This window comes from Grammomys surdaster, unplaced genomic scaffold, assembly GCF_004785775.1.
Source record: "Grammomys surdaster isolate TR1022 unplaced genomic scaffold, NIH_TR_1.0 172, whole genome shotgun sequence".
NCBI classification, from domain to species: domain Eukaryota; kingdom Metazoa; phylum Chordata; class Mammalia; order Rodentia; family Muridae; genus Grammomys; species Grammomys surdaster.
The window spans coordinates 4,664,283-4,678,949 of record NW_021604620.1 but is presented as its reverse complement, the minus strand read 5'-3'; the positions used below and the strand labels follow the sequence as shown (position 1 = coordinate 4,678,949).

Here is a 14,667-nt window from a genome sequence, read left to right as displayed (position 1 = left end):
GAGAGAGAGAGAGAGAGAGAGAGAGAGAGAGAGAGAGAGAGAGAGAGGAAATTAACTGGCTTTGGAAACTCACACTTTCTCCAACGTGTAGCTGAAAGTAAGTCTTATGAGGACTGCATGCACCACTGATCTACGTCTGTCTAAGAGTTTACCCTTAGCATCCAGTTCAATAGCTTTTTAATGTTAATTACAATTCACTAGCTGCAGGGTAGACTGTGGGTATTGGAAGACTTGTTTCTCTTCATCTAGCCATGCATATCAAACCCACCCACATAATAGAGGTCTCCACACTGCTTCCAGGTCCTCTTGCTTAGCCCCATCTTTGCTTAGTGGCCTCAGTTTCCCCTGGGTCAAGCAGCTAGGCATATTCCAGAGAAGGCAAGCCACTGTTGAAGAGTCTGTTTCTCCTGAGTCATTGAGGTAGATAAATGTTCTATCCTGTTACAGAGGGCTCTAGTACTTTGCTGTCCTCTCTGTTGTGGCTATGTCTGTGGGGATGACTGGAGACTAAGTGAGTGAGCCCAAGGTCACCTGGCCCCACTGCCTTTGTATTTGTGTAGAAATCGTCTTCCTGGGAACATAGGAAGTTGAAGGTCATCTCCAGCTCCTCCTGGGTCCCTCCACCCTGTGCTTCCTGGACTGCTCAATGGAGACAGGGGTGTGACTCATATTTCTTAGGCTCAGCTCTACTGGGGTCAGCCCTTTGTCCCTGGCTGTACCCAGCCCTCTTCCATAGCTTTGTGCACAGGGCATTCCTCCAACTCAAGTCTAGAGAAGTAGAATGAATCGTTTAAGTTTTTAACTGAGAGAAGATTTTAAGTATTTGGTTATATTAGCATAACTCTCTATATACTAGACCCTTAGCATATGTAAAGTATTGTCTCTGAGTTTGTTTAGTATTGACACAGTTGGCTATAATGAGCTTGAACTTTTGATCCTCCTGCCTCTACCACCTGAATGCTAGGGTTTCAGACGTGCCACCTTGCCCAGCTCACGAGGAACCCAGACCTTTAGCATGCGCATAAGCACTCTTCCAGAAGAACTACATGCCCAGCCCCCATGATGTTGTGTCTTGTTTCATTTTACTGAAAAGGAGTGGGGTCTCTGGGCTTAGTAGTGGAGGTTCAAGCCCCCATGACTTGATGCTGCTATGTCCAGAGACAAATGGATGCCAAGGGTCCTCAGTAAAGCTGCTCACTCTGCTTCAGAAGACTTTGCTTTGCTCAGTGGCCGTGAGCACAGGCACGGTGACTTCCCATTGCTGAAGCCTTGGGAACCAGCTGTCTCCTGTGTGCTATGTGACTGCTCTCAGGTCCTCAGAGATAGTCAGTGTCAGTCATAGTAGGAGTGACGTGGACTGAAGAGATGCATGATCTGCCCTGCTTCTCCTAAAGTCTATAGAGAGCACAGAGTTGCCCAGGGTAGAGTCAGTGTGGAAAGCCCAGAAGAATCTGTGCTGTGGGTCTTCCCCCTCATCACCCTTGTATGTCCTAAGCTCTTGGTGTTAGTGGTAGCATTGGCTCTGGAATCCATGCTTCTCAGTACTCAGAGCACAAAGCCTTTTCAAGTAGTGCTGAATAGCATTCAGGGAACCTGACTGGCTGGAGGTGGGAAGGGTAAACGAGAAGGCCACGGGGTGCAGACAGATTCAGAGTTCAGGAGGTTGGTGGTAGGAAAGCCACCCATGCATGATCCTTGTGCACTTCTACCTGGGTCTCTAGTCCAGTGTGAGTGTGTGACCCGGCAACAGAGCAGTCAAGTAGTCGAGTAAATGATACCAGCCTGGTCTACAGGACGTTTAGTCAAATAAACTCATCTTTGTGATGGGAAGTGTATCATTCATGTATCATTACATGTACCTGTAAGGTCACCTGGGCAGAGAAGACAAGGTGGCATCTGAAAGGCTGTGGATTCCTAGGACATCCAGGAAGCTGAGACTTCCTAGAAGAGAGTAGCCAGGCCCCATTGTCCTTGGGTGTGTGTGGTCAAGGCAGGACACAGTCTTGCTTCATGTTGAAAGAGTTCATGACAAAATCATTGCACTTTCTGGGAGACTGGGATGTGGCCTGTCCTTTAGTAGGGATTTCTGGGGAGTAGGGTCCAGACAAGGCCCCACATTTGCCCTTACTCTGGAGCTTCCAGAGAAGGCGCATCCAGACCTAGTAACTTTACAAATGTCTAAACCATTGCTGGTATGTCTCACACCCCCTAGCCCTAGAGTAGAACAGTGCCAGCTTGGAGAAATGGTGGCTGGTCTCCAAACAGTGCCCCCTGCTACCTGAAACTGGAGTGCTAATGACAACGTCCCCCTGTAGGACATTAGCCTGGGCCAGGATGAGGCTGTCTTAGAAATCTTGGCTCTCGGCGTAGGGAACATCCCATAATTTGTAAGGTGTTGATGGAGAAATAGTGTTGTATCTATGCAAACTGTCTTTAGAGTCTCAGCCATAGAGAGAGTCCAAGTGCTTTGAAAAGTATAACATTTGCACATAATTGCTATTGTGTCAAAGGCTGAACAGTGTCAGGCAAGATGGCCTCATTGGGCTCTTAATGTCTGAGTCTTTTCGAATGTCTCCATGTGTTAGAGTTACAGTGCCTGAGGAGAAGCTTAGTCTGTAAAATGCCTAGCCTGCAAGCACGAGAACCCAAGTTCTATCCCCAGAAAGGTGTGGTGGTTTAAGCTTGTCATCTCAGCACCAGGGAGGTGGTGACTATGAATCTCAGAATCACTGGCAGACCAGCCTAGCATAGGCAGTGATCTTGAGGTTCAGTGAGAAGTCACGCCTCAAAGGTGGATGGCTCTGGAAGAGTAGTACCCAAGGTTGTGCACTGCCCTTCATACACTTTCTCACACAAGCACCTGTGTGTTAACTTGCATCCAAACACCAGATCCGAAGAGGAACACACATGTACATATGTGCAAGACTTATGGTGGCTTATTTAGCTTTAGAGTCTGTAGGGTGAAAATAAAACCCATTTACTCGACACTCCAAGCTTTATACCTAACTGTTTAAGATGGACATTTCGACTATTTTTCTATTGTTCTATTTTTAAAAAGACTTCTTTTATTTGTGAATGTGTGTGTGTGTGTGTACTCACATATGTGCAGGTGACAGAGGAAGGTGTACAATCCCCTGGAAGGTAGTTGTGGGCTGCCCAACATGGATGCTGGGAATTAAACTCAGATCTTCTGGAAGGATGGCAGGTGTCCTTAACTGCTGAGCCATCTCTCTAGTCCCACACTGTGCTATTTGAGGCAAGATTTAGCTTCCCTTTGTACCATTTTCATGTCCTACAATTGATGGAGGATGTAATATATTTTGGCCATATCCTCCACCCTCAGCCCTCACTGTAAGATTCTGGGCTGCTTCTGGCAGCCAGGGAGTCTTCCATACAGTGACCAGACAGGACAAGGTGGGAAGAACGGATGTTAGCCTCACAGAGGAGAGGTGTAACTCAATTAACATTCTGTTGTAATTTAGCCTAGATTAATGGCCACTTACTGGAAAACATTCCCGGCTCTGTGGTGTGTGGTTGGAAACCGAATTTCTCCCTCTATTTCCCCAGAGTCTTTTTTCCCTTCCGCCTGGAGTGCACACTTGGAGCTTCAGGAAGCAGAGTCCTGTTGCAATCACGGCTTCCTTGTTCCTCCGTATTATTTATTTAGTGTCTTTCAAAACATAATTCCATTACCTTTAATGGTACTAGAGACTCGCTAAGAGCCTTGGGGACAATGCAAGGGGTCACAAGGTTATTTACTGGGCAGCCCCAGCCCGAGAGTCTCCAGCTATATTATTGCCACACCATCGGAAAAACTCGAGGGCCCTCTTGTGTCTTTACCTCCTCCTCCTCACCCCCGAGATGACTTCAGTCAGTCAACCTCTTGATCCTGCAAAATCACTTTGCAAAACCTTCATTAGGCCACAGAGATAAACGTACATGTGTTAAGTAGCTGTGTGACCCTTGGTAACTCACTTTACCTCTCTGAGAATTGGTACTCTTTATGTGTGTTAGAGTGCACATGTATGCGGTCCTGTACATGGATGGCGGAAGTCAACCTCACTTGCCACCTGTCTTGATTTTTGAGACAGGCCTCTCACTGGCTTGAATCTCATCATGCAGGCAGCAGGGGTCATCCTGTGTCCGCCTCTCTAGCGCTGGGATTACAGGTGTGCTTTTTTGGAAACATGGTTTCTGGGGACTGAGCATAGGCTTCCACAATTCAGCTAATTCCCCAGGCCTGGCTCAGTCTCCTTCTAGCCCCTGGAGCTCTCTGTGTTTCTTGCACACGAGGCAGATGAGGCCTAGTACACACTAGCACCACACATCTCAAGAGTGTGACTATGTGCTGGGGCCAGCCCTCTCTTCCTCAGCCCACAGGTGGATTGCTTGCTTCTGGTTGCTCAGGAGAAAACATTGCCAGAGACTGTGCCGAGTGACTCTCTGGGAGGGTTGGCCTCCTTCCAGGGGACTCCACATGGGAATGTCCACAGTCTTCCATTTCTAAATCCTGTTTTTAACTCCCTGGGCCCTCTAGGGACCTTAGTCCTCTCTGAAGTCAATGGAATAATTGTCACCAGCCTCCTGGTGAATGACTGTGGCTGTCACTCCCCTTTCTCCTCATGAATGGAGGTAATCCTCTGGGGCACTTGGCAGCCTGGCCACCTGATGGCTTCAGAGCCTCCATTTTGGAGTCTTGGAGTTCTAAGACTTTCTTCCTGTGCCTCAGCCTGGACCATATTCCTGGGGTGAGCCCAAAGAGCATGGGGGAAGTGGCCAGATCGGCACATGCCTGACACATACTGACATGGCTGTGGTCTGCTTTTCTTTCCCTTCCTCCAGAGTATAAGAAGAAGTATGGAGAGGAACATGGCTCCTGTCAGGCTGGCATAGCAGGCTTCTTCACTGAGGTGGGTGGTAGCCATGTGGCTTTTATTTCTCTTCCCTTCTTGACATTTGGTCCTTCCCATTTTGTGGTTGAGGTGGCCCCTGGGGATGGGATTTCTGGTGTCCTGGGTAGTGTAGATTATGGTGTGAATTTACACAGTGTCTACCCAGAGTCTACACAGAATCTCCACAGTGTCCTGAGTGAGTAGATTCTGCTGTTTCTAGCAGGGGACATTATTTAAACCTGATGAAGGGCACCAGCTGAGTGGACACCACTGGGTGGGGGACTGGGCTAGCTCATGGGGGAGATGTCTACAGAAGCTGGCTCCATCCGAGATCTGTGGAAGAAGCTGATAGCAGTTTGAAGATATGTCAGTAACCTGGGTGTCTCCTCACACCCCATCCACGTCCTTAGCTGAGAGTCTCAGTTTTATACACATCAGGCTTTGCAGTCCTGGAATCCCGAAAGCCTCTACTCTGGAATGTGCTCAGGTGACAGGAGCAGAATGATTTTTTACAACTAGGACATTTTTTAGGCACTGTTTTCACTATTAAAAATACATTTCCTTATTTTTTGTATGCACACATGTGTATGGGCAAACATATCATGGCTCATGTGTGGAGGTCAAAGGGCAACTTCCAGGAGTTGGTTCTCTCCTTCTACCATATGTGTTCCAGGATCAACCTCAGGTCTTCAAGCTTTGAGCCAAGTGTCTACTTGGACACTGAGCCATCTCAGTCCTCGGGGTATTTTTTTCTTATTTGATGCTCATCTTCTGTAAGCTTGTACATTTTTACTGCTTCAAGCCACATGCCTTTCCACGCTTGGCTTTGCAAGCAGCAGCACCGTTCATGCATTTGTTCAGGTCTAAGATGGAACATGCCTTTGCATTCTAAGCTCACCTAAGTCCTGTTTAACCCCTAAAACACATCCCAGATGACTGCTATTTTTGTATCACCGCCTTACCTGGTGGTGGCCATGATGGTTCTAGAAAAGCCACCAGCATGACCTGCAGACTCACTGACCCTGAATTGCCTCCCATGATTCTTAAATCTTTTAGAAAAGGTTACACATATATATATGTGTGTGTGTGTGTGTGTGTGTGTGTGTGTGTGTATGCAAGTGAGTGCAGTGTCCACAGGGGCCAGAAGAGGGCATCAGATCCCCTGGAGCCGGAGTTAGAGTTGGTCTTGAACTACGAACTGAAGGCTGGTGAGCAGCAAGCATTCTTAACTGCTGAGTCATCTTTTCAGCACTCTTAACTGCTGAGTCATCTTTCTAGTCCCTGTTGTTTATTTTCTTATTTGTTTGTTTTTGTCACTATCAAATATATATAATATACATTCTCCCATTTAACCATTTTAAAGCCAGTGGCCTTTAATGAATTTGCAGTGTCATGTAGCTGTCACTACTGAGGAGTTTTTTTTTTCACTCCAGCCTGGGTCCTTGCTTGAGTGGTACCATATGTTTCTGCCCATCAGCCTGAGGGATTTTGCAAAGTGAAACCTGACATTCTGACCTCATGGCCTCCTATTACCTGGAAGACAGAAGCTCACATTCAACATCACTGCCCAGGGCCTGACTCTCGCAGGGCCCTGTGCCTTTTTTTCCTGGAGGACCATGCACCACATTGAGGGGGCAAGAAAGGGAGCACTCTCTGGCCCCAGGGCTTTCTTTCTGAAGAACGTCTTCACAGTATCAGGAGTGGAATTGTTCACCTTGTCTTCAGAGGCAGCTCTCTAAAGTCAAAGAGAAGGCAGTAGGTGATACAGTGTCTAGTCTAAAGGCAACCAAGAAATGACAGAATTTCACCAGCTGCATTCTCAAGCTAGTGAATGCCAGGTACTTTGCTTCCAACCCTGCCTTTAGTAGCTTGCCACACCCGTTCATACCAGTGCCTTTTCCAACTCTCTCTACGAGCGACGTTCAACATGTGCCCCAGGATCTCCATGGATTTGGCCCAATACAAAATACACATGCATTTAAAACATTATAAAATTTACTTTTGCTATGTATTTATCACATTTGCACAGTTGTTAAATGTGGATGCCAAGTCCTGTTGCAATGTCAAAAGGATGGACCTGCCTGGTCTATGTAGAATTCCATATTGGGTTCTGGGATTGGCACCACCGTTTATCGTAGCTGTTGAAGTTAAGATGAAAATCTCCTCCTACATCCTTCTCTCTGATCCCACAAGTCTACAGTCCATCAGTGAGACCTATTTTCTCTCTGTATCTTCCCTCCCTACCCTAGATCCCTTGTCATCTTTCCCCAGGCTGGCCTCCCAACAGGAGTGCCTCAGAGCTACCTCCTGTAGGCAGAGAAAGCATCATGGTTCTGCTTGCTCAGATATCCAGTGTCTTTCTATCTGTTTTTGATGAAATCTATACTCTGTCTTTACCCAAGCCTCCTATCTCTCTGGCCTTCTACAGTAGCATCCAAGGGTGTTCAACAACTGAGTTTTGGTATATATCCTGGTTTTGGTCATGAATATGAGGTACTGGGCTACTCAAAGAGCTGCTTCAAGAATACTTTTGGGCAGAGTCTGGCCTTGGGCAGAGTTAGGCCTTGAATGACTCAGTTTGGGGCAATGTGGAGATATTTCCCTTTAGGATAGAGGTCAGGGCTTATTCATGGCAGAAATCTGAACTCATCAAGCACTTGACCAGGAACTGAAGGACAAGGATTCATGTTGGGGAGGTATCTTTTTGGTCCCGTCAGCTGGTAAGTTGGAGAGGGTGGGACATTAGAGACAGTTAGAAGGGGAATTGCAAAGGGCAGAGAGGGCAGGGGTGTGTAGGAGCAACCTGGGCAGCGATATAAGCTAAGGAGGACCAGAAGGAGGGGACAGGGACATGGAGACCAAGAAAACCTCAGCGTTTTGTCATGGGTCTCCTGGGCTCTGCAGACAAATAGGAACAGAGTGTTCTGAGCACAGGAGAGGACGGATAGCTGAGTGGGAAGACCCCTCCTTCTACCGCATAGCTCTCCAGCCCTAGCCATTGTCTCCTCACTTGCCTGGGTCTTGGCCTTAGCTTTGGTTCCCAGGCTTTGGCCCATGTAAATGGCAGTTCTTTGAACTCTCTGCCTCCCTCATTTCTGGAACTTCAGCTGTCGGCAACTGAACAGGAAATGTAGTTGAAAGGGTCAGGCAGGCTGGTTCCCCTCCTCTGCCCTCCAGCTGACCTTCACACCCGGCTGCTGTGAGCTGTAGCTTGCTGGACGTGGCCACGATGGGTCAGAGCATTCCCACCCAAGATGTCTGCTTGATCTGTGGTCAGTGCCCTCAGGATCCATCAATCTTCTCCAAGTTAGGAATGCCTCGTGTCCTTGAGGATGAAGGCCTACTTTAACCACTTTGTAGACTAGAATGGCAGAGGTGATATACTCCAGGAGTCTAGAGAAGACATGGCCTGACCCACCATGTAGATGTCAGGGAGAGATGTCTTGGTTCAGATTTAATAATATATGGTGGCAGGCAGATAAAGGCACATTTCAGGCACATTTAGGTGACACTGTACCACAAAGGAAACTGGAGAAAGGCCCACAGTGTTTATTGAGGACTGGATTTAGGCAATGACGACTTTTACTTGTGTGTATTTGTGTGGAACACTGGCTGTTTCATGCATGGCAGTGTTCAGAAATGATCACACTTTCCCGATATTTGAGAATGGTACGGAAAAGAATCCAGCCTCCAGCCGCAATGAATAGAAAAATCCAAACCCAAGGGCTTCCAGGAAGGCAGCATCTCTCTTGAGTACAGTGGGAGGGAGGGTCACAGCTTTGGCTGAGCTTGCCAGCTTGGACGGAGACGAGACTGTATGATAACTAAAAGAAGAAGGAGAAGAACAGGAACTTTGTCTTTGTGTTTTAATTTTTAAAATGTTATTGTTTTTATTCGCATGTATACACATGTGCTAAGTATACGTAATACACATATGTGCATGTATCTATGGAGGTCAAAAGTCAGCTTCATGTGCAGTTGTTCCTTGGGAGCTGTTTACCTTATTTTTTTGAGTCAGGGTCTCTCAATGAAAGACCTGAAATTTGTCAATTAGGCTGGCTAACTAGTGAAGCTGGCCTTTCTCGTTGTCCCCATTGCTGTCATTATAGGTGCATGCCTCCATACCTGGTGTTGGGGTTTGGATTCAGGTCCTCATGCTTAGGAGCTGGCTCTCCAACCCCCCTTTAAGGTGTTTAAGGAATGAGACTACTTTGTCTATACGATTACTTTGTTTATGTACTTTGTAACACTTAAGAGGTAACAGGAGATAGTAGGTATCTACTTAGTTTTTCTTCTGGATGAATGCAAATCATAGGAAAACATCCCGTCCCTCATCCAGGGTCCTGCAGAGACTTTGCAAACTCCTGCTGCTGCTCAGAGTCTTGGTCTAGAACAAGCCGCAGATGAAGAGAATTGTGTATACAACTGGTCCTAAGGCTATCAATCACTCACGCTCCTCGGTGCCCTCTGTGCTTGGGCATTGATTACAATTTCTTTTAAAGTTCCAAGCCAGAAAATAGTCTCTCTCCTCTAAGGAACTCATGGTTTATCTTTTAAACACCCTCTGAGAACTGGCAGTGTTCTTACACCAGTGTGAGGGGAGTAAGTGGATGGGTGTCTTAGTTAGGGTTTTACTGTTGTCAACAAACACATGACCAAGTCAACTCTTATAAGGACCATTTAATTGGGGCTGGCTTAAAGGTTCAGAGGTTCAGTCCATTATTATCAAGGTGGGAACATACAGGCAGGCATGGTGCAGGAGGAGTTGAGAGTTCTACGTTTTGATCTGAAGGCTGCTAGAAGACTAACTTCCACTGGCAGCTAGGAGGACAGTCTTAAAGTCCACATCCACGTGATACATGTACTCCAACAAGGCCACACCTCCAAATAGTGCCACTCCCCGGGCCAAGAAACCAGGATAAAGGTTGAGCAATTGTGCATCATGCCATGTTTTCCTGGTGTGCACAGAAATGATCTAGTCTCATAAAGGAGGAAAGGAGAGAGGATGAGATAGAGAGAAGAGAAAATGGCTTCCCATAGTTCTACAGCCCAGTGAAGAAGGGGTCAGAAACACATGGAGACTCAGCCTCCTGGTCTGTGTCTGTGTATTCATCTAGATATGTCACTCAAAATTTTATAATCTCAATAAAAACTTGTATACCCCAAGACAGCCTCTCGGTGCCTTGTGTCTTTTGTTATAGTTTTTATTTATTTTATATATTTATTTTCTTTTTTAAAGACTTACTTGAGTGTCTACATATGTGAATGTGTACCATGTGTGTGCATGCTGTATTTTTTTTTTAAAAATTACTAACGTATAAAAGCATTAGGTTTCATTGTTATTTTTTTCTGATGAAATTTGTTTTTGTTGTTTCTTTCTCTATCATTCTGACCTTCTTTTCATATTTAAAATTTTACTTATTTATCATTGTATACATGTATGGACACACTTGATGTTTGTGTACATGTATGCAGGTGTGCCTGCCACAGTACATGTTCCCTGATGGAAGACAACTTTCAGGAGTCAGTTCTCTCCTTCCACCTTGGATTTTGGGGATGGAACTTGGGTGGTCAGGCTTTTACAAAACCCCTTTTACCAACTGAGTCATTTTCCTGGCCAATATTTGTATTGGGACAATGTCCCATGCAACTCAGGTTAGCTTTGAACTCGCTATATAGCTAAGGCTAGCCCTGAACTCCTGCTGGGATCATAGGAGTGCACCACCGTGGTAAGGTGGATGTTGCTGTGTTCTCAAGCACTGTTCTCTGGAGTCATGTGACTTAGGAACAGCATCAATTGCTTACTGTTCTGTGTTTTATGTTAGGGTGCAGCCTGGGGTGGGAGTGGGAGTCCATGCAGCTGCTTCAGTGGCCAAAACAGGGACTTGGTCTGTCTCTCGTTCTCTCTCCTTGCTTTAGTCATTTTATAGTCATTTAGTCATTTTAGGCCTGAAAATCCTAGCAACATTATAGAGTCCAGATTTCTCAGGACCTGGTACCATATGTGCTGTCATAATGAGGCATCTTGAATTTCTTTGCTGTGCCTACGGCTCTCAATGTTTCACCTAATCCTCTCTGTTCCCCTTTGGATTTCTTTCTCTAGGAGCTGGTGGTCATGGGTGCCCCAGGCTCATTTTATTGGGCTGGGACACTCAAGGTGCTGAATCTCACAGACAACACATATTTTAAGCTGAATGATGAAGCAATTGTGAACAGACGGTATACTTATCTGGGTGAGTGTCTGGGGAGTCTGTAGGTAATAAGGTGGGCCGAGAGGGATCTCCGTCAACAGGAGCTTGTGGATTATGCGTCTATTAATAGAGAAAAGCAATAGTTGGCCTTTGCATTCATCAGTCTAATTAGTCACACTTTTATTAGAGTTCTTTAACATCTAGTTGCACACGTGGGTGGTAGACAGGGGAACAAAAGAGGAACACAGTCCAAACTGGGTGGTTTTCTCAAGATCTGATGGGTGAGCTTCCAGGGAACAACCATTTCCTTGCCTTGGTTTGGCAGTCAGTCACGTTCAGATGGTCAGATATGAAATAAACTCAGCTGAATCCTGGCTTTCCCGGGACATCATTTTGAATGATGTGTCTGCTTCCCAGTCATGAGTAGAAACAGTAAGAACCGGGAATTTCCATGGCAGCAAGCAACCTGATGCTGAGCCTCACTCAAAGGCTCTGAGATTTTTCTCTTCCTTTTTCATTTTTTTAATTGTCTAGTATTAACCCTTTGATAAAGCTAGGAACACCATGAGGGTGGGGGCTTTGCCTCACATACCCGGGGCGTTGTATATTTGATGGACAGATGGGACTCAGTAAGTCAGTAATGTAACAGAAGGCACAAGAAAGCCACAGCTGGTTGGTGGCTTTAGGTTTGAGGTCAGGTCCTGAGAACTATGGGACCTGTGGTTTCTCCAAGACCCTTATCTGCCACAGGGATTAGCATGGAGCAGTTGAAGCAGAGTATCTCTCATGGAAGTCTTAGATGAAGTAGAGCCTTTGGGAAAGTTAACCACGTGGAAAACAAGAGATAGCCATGCTAAAGTGACCGAGGCTGACATGTGTCACAACAGTCATCGTATAATCGTAGCAGTGGGGTTGAAGGTCATGAGAAAGCTTGAATGATAGACAGCATACACATTTTGTACTGGCCGGAGGTGTGAGTTTGCCTTCCAGACAGTTTTCAGAAGGCAAGAGGCATTTAAATCAAGCTCACACGACCATTTTCCATTGTTTTCAGGTTCCTTTTAGACCCAGATTCATTGAGTCCCTGTCTGCTCACCCAGCCATACATCTGTCCATCATGGGTTCTTGCCATTCTCTTAAAAAGAACATGACATAATTGCTGACCTCAGCATCTCTGGAGTCAGACACATTAAGTATGAATCTTGCTTGGTAATCTTGGGCATGGTTATTTAACCATGTATTATCTATAATACAACAAAAAAATCTATATCTATCTATCCACACACACACATATAATGCAACAAAAGAGAATATTAAAATATTTTGCAGTATTAGGAATAGAACCCAGGGCCTTGTACATACCAAACTAGCCCTATTCTACCACTGAGCTGACCCCATGCCCTCTGTTCATTTTCTTGACTTGAATGACGTTTGCACCATAGGGCTATGTATGGTTATTCGTGGAGTTGTATCATTTAGTGTGTGGACTGTGTCATTAGAAATATATTCCCCAAAGTAAAAACCACAGAGTATTTAGTGCCCTACTAGTTCCATAGAGGACAATCGGAAGGCATGATCCTCCAGTGTCCCTGTGAACATGCATTTCTGTGAGACAAGATATTTAATATGAAAAGATTGTCAGTTGCCACTTGTCTTCCAGAAGGTCCATGTCCCAAGAATAAGTAGAACGTACTGTCTAGATACCTACCTAGGAAATGCTTTCTTCGGTTGCATATATTTTCTTATATGACCTCCTTCCTCAAGTATGTCTTTGCTTTCTATCCATCCTTGTTCAGGCTATGCAGTGACTGCCGGCCATTTCTCTCACCCATCTGTCACTGATGTGGTAGGCGGTGCCCCACAGGATGAAGGCATTGGAAAGGTAAGGAGAAAAGCCCGAGGTACATCATGGTGCCCATCCAAGGAGGAGTGCATGCTTCCCTGGAGGGGATTTCTAGTTTGTTTTGCCCCAAACATTCTCCAGATAGGCTGATGTGTAAGTGATCAGTTGGCGGGGAGCTCTGTCTTCCTCTGCTCACAATGGGAGAGTTCACCTTGAAAGCTTAGAGTGTAGATATTATATTTTCTTTGCCAGTTCTCTTCTTGGCAACTCACCTTGTGTGTTGACATCATGGGACCCTCCCAACCCCCCAGAGGGAGGGCATACAGTGCTGTACAAGTTCAAATACCATCAGCTTCCCAAGCCTCTGCCTCAGGACTCCTTGTGACCTGATGGAATCCGACCTCATTGGCAACATCTTTAGAGCTTTGTGATGCCAAGTTTTTACTTGTTTCCCCAATGTTTCAGAAAAAAAACCCACTGTGTTCTCATGACTGGTGTATCCAAGGTTAGCCTGGGTATGTATAGATATGGATTTCTCTAATGTATCTCTAAGAAGGTAGAGGGTACTCTGTGGAATTATGGCCTCTAAGGGCCCAGTATGGGGAGCTGTGGCTGCTGATATTGTCAGGGTCCATTCAGTCCTGCTCAGGAGCCCACTTTAACTTACTGGCTGTACTCATCACTCTTCTCATCGCTGTGACCAAATGCCTGTCAAAAAGCAATTTAGGGAAAGGAGTCTTTGTCATGACTTAGAGTCTGAGGAGATACACTCCATCATAATGCAGAAGGTGTAATGGCAGTCAGGAAACTGTCTGGCCACATTGCATTCACGCTCCAGAAGCAGAAAGCTAACCTCAAAGCCTGACCCCACTGACCTTCAGCGAGGCTCCACCTCCCAACCCTCTCAAACAGTGACATCAGCTGAGAACCAGGTGTTCAAACACATGAGCCCATGGGGGACATTTAGTGTTCAACCGCCAGTGCTGGGGAAAACTGAACAGTGTGTATACTTCGGGCCTGTAATTTGAAGGGTAGACCAGTGATCTGACCATTCTGGTTCAGAGAAGTGGAATCCTGAGTTCTGGACCAACACTGTGGTTAATGAGAACCTTCAGCCAACAGGTCACAGAGCTAGGAAGCATCAGCGGACACACTTGCCTGAGATGTGCTCATGATATCCTCTCTACAGATTATCTTGGGCAGGAGGCAGCAGTCACTGCTCATGTTTCAGGAGTAGGGTGCTGTAGAGAGAGGTCCTCTGAAAATGAAACCAAATGTCGGTGCTGAGGCAGAGGCTATGGAGGATTGCATAGCTGAACTCTGATAACTTCTGTCCAGAACTGGCTCTGTCTGAGTCACATGAATTCCTGTACATCATGGAAGAAAATGCCCCAATGGTCATGGCGCCTCCTGGGGAGGAAGCAGTGTCACCAGACTTCTCCATTGTGACCTTTAGGATTTGGGTCCTATTCATTCCTGGCGTGAGAGCACCAAGGCCTTCCTATCAACATGCTGTTCCTTAGCTCAGGAAAGGGCCCTCTGCTCTGCTTCTCATTAGCTCCTCTTTGCATCATGTAACCAGAGGGGCTGGAGCCATGCTTGCTCCCCTCATGGATGGGTAGAGTTTAGTTCCCAGCACCCATGTGAGCCACTCACAGTCCCCTGTAGCTCCAGTTTCAGGAGATCTGATACCATCTTCTGGCCTCTCCACACACCACACATATGTGGCACACATATGTGG

At 46.2% G+C, this 14,667-nt stretch overlaps 1 protein-coding gene across 1 annotated transcript in view; it reads left to right on the top strand.

Moving 5' to 3' along the window:
* Window positions 1-14,667, top strand: part of Itga9 (integrin subunit alpha 9) — a 246,687-nt gene that overhangs the window by 41,192 nt on the left and 190,828 nt on the right. The window contains exons 5-7 of the mRNA XM_028767293.1: window positions 4,843-4,910; window positions 10,996-11,125; window positions 12,880-12,965. Of these exons, the coding sequence (XP_028623126.1) occupies window positions 4,843-4,910; window positions 10,996-11,125; window positions 12,880-12,965 (284 nt within the window). The remainder of the gene's footprint in view (window positions 1-4,842; window positions 4,911-10,995; window positions 11,126-12,879; window positions 12,966-14,667) is intronic.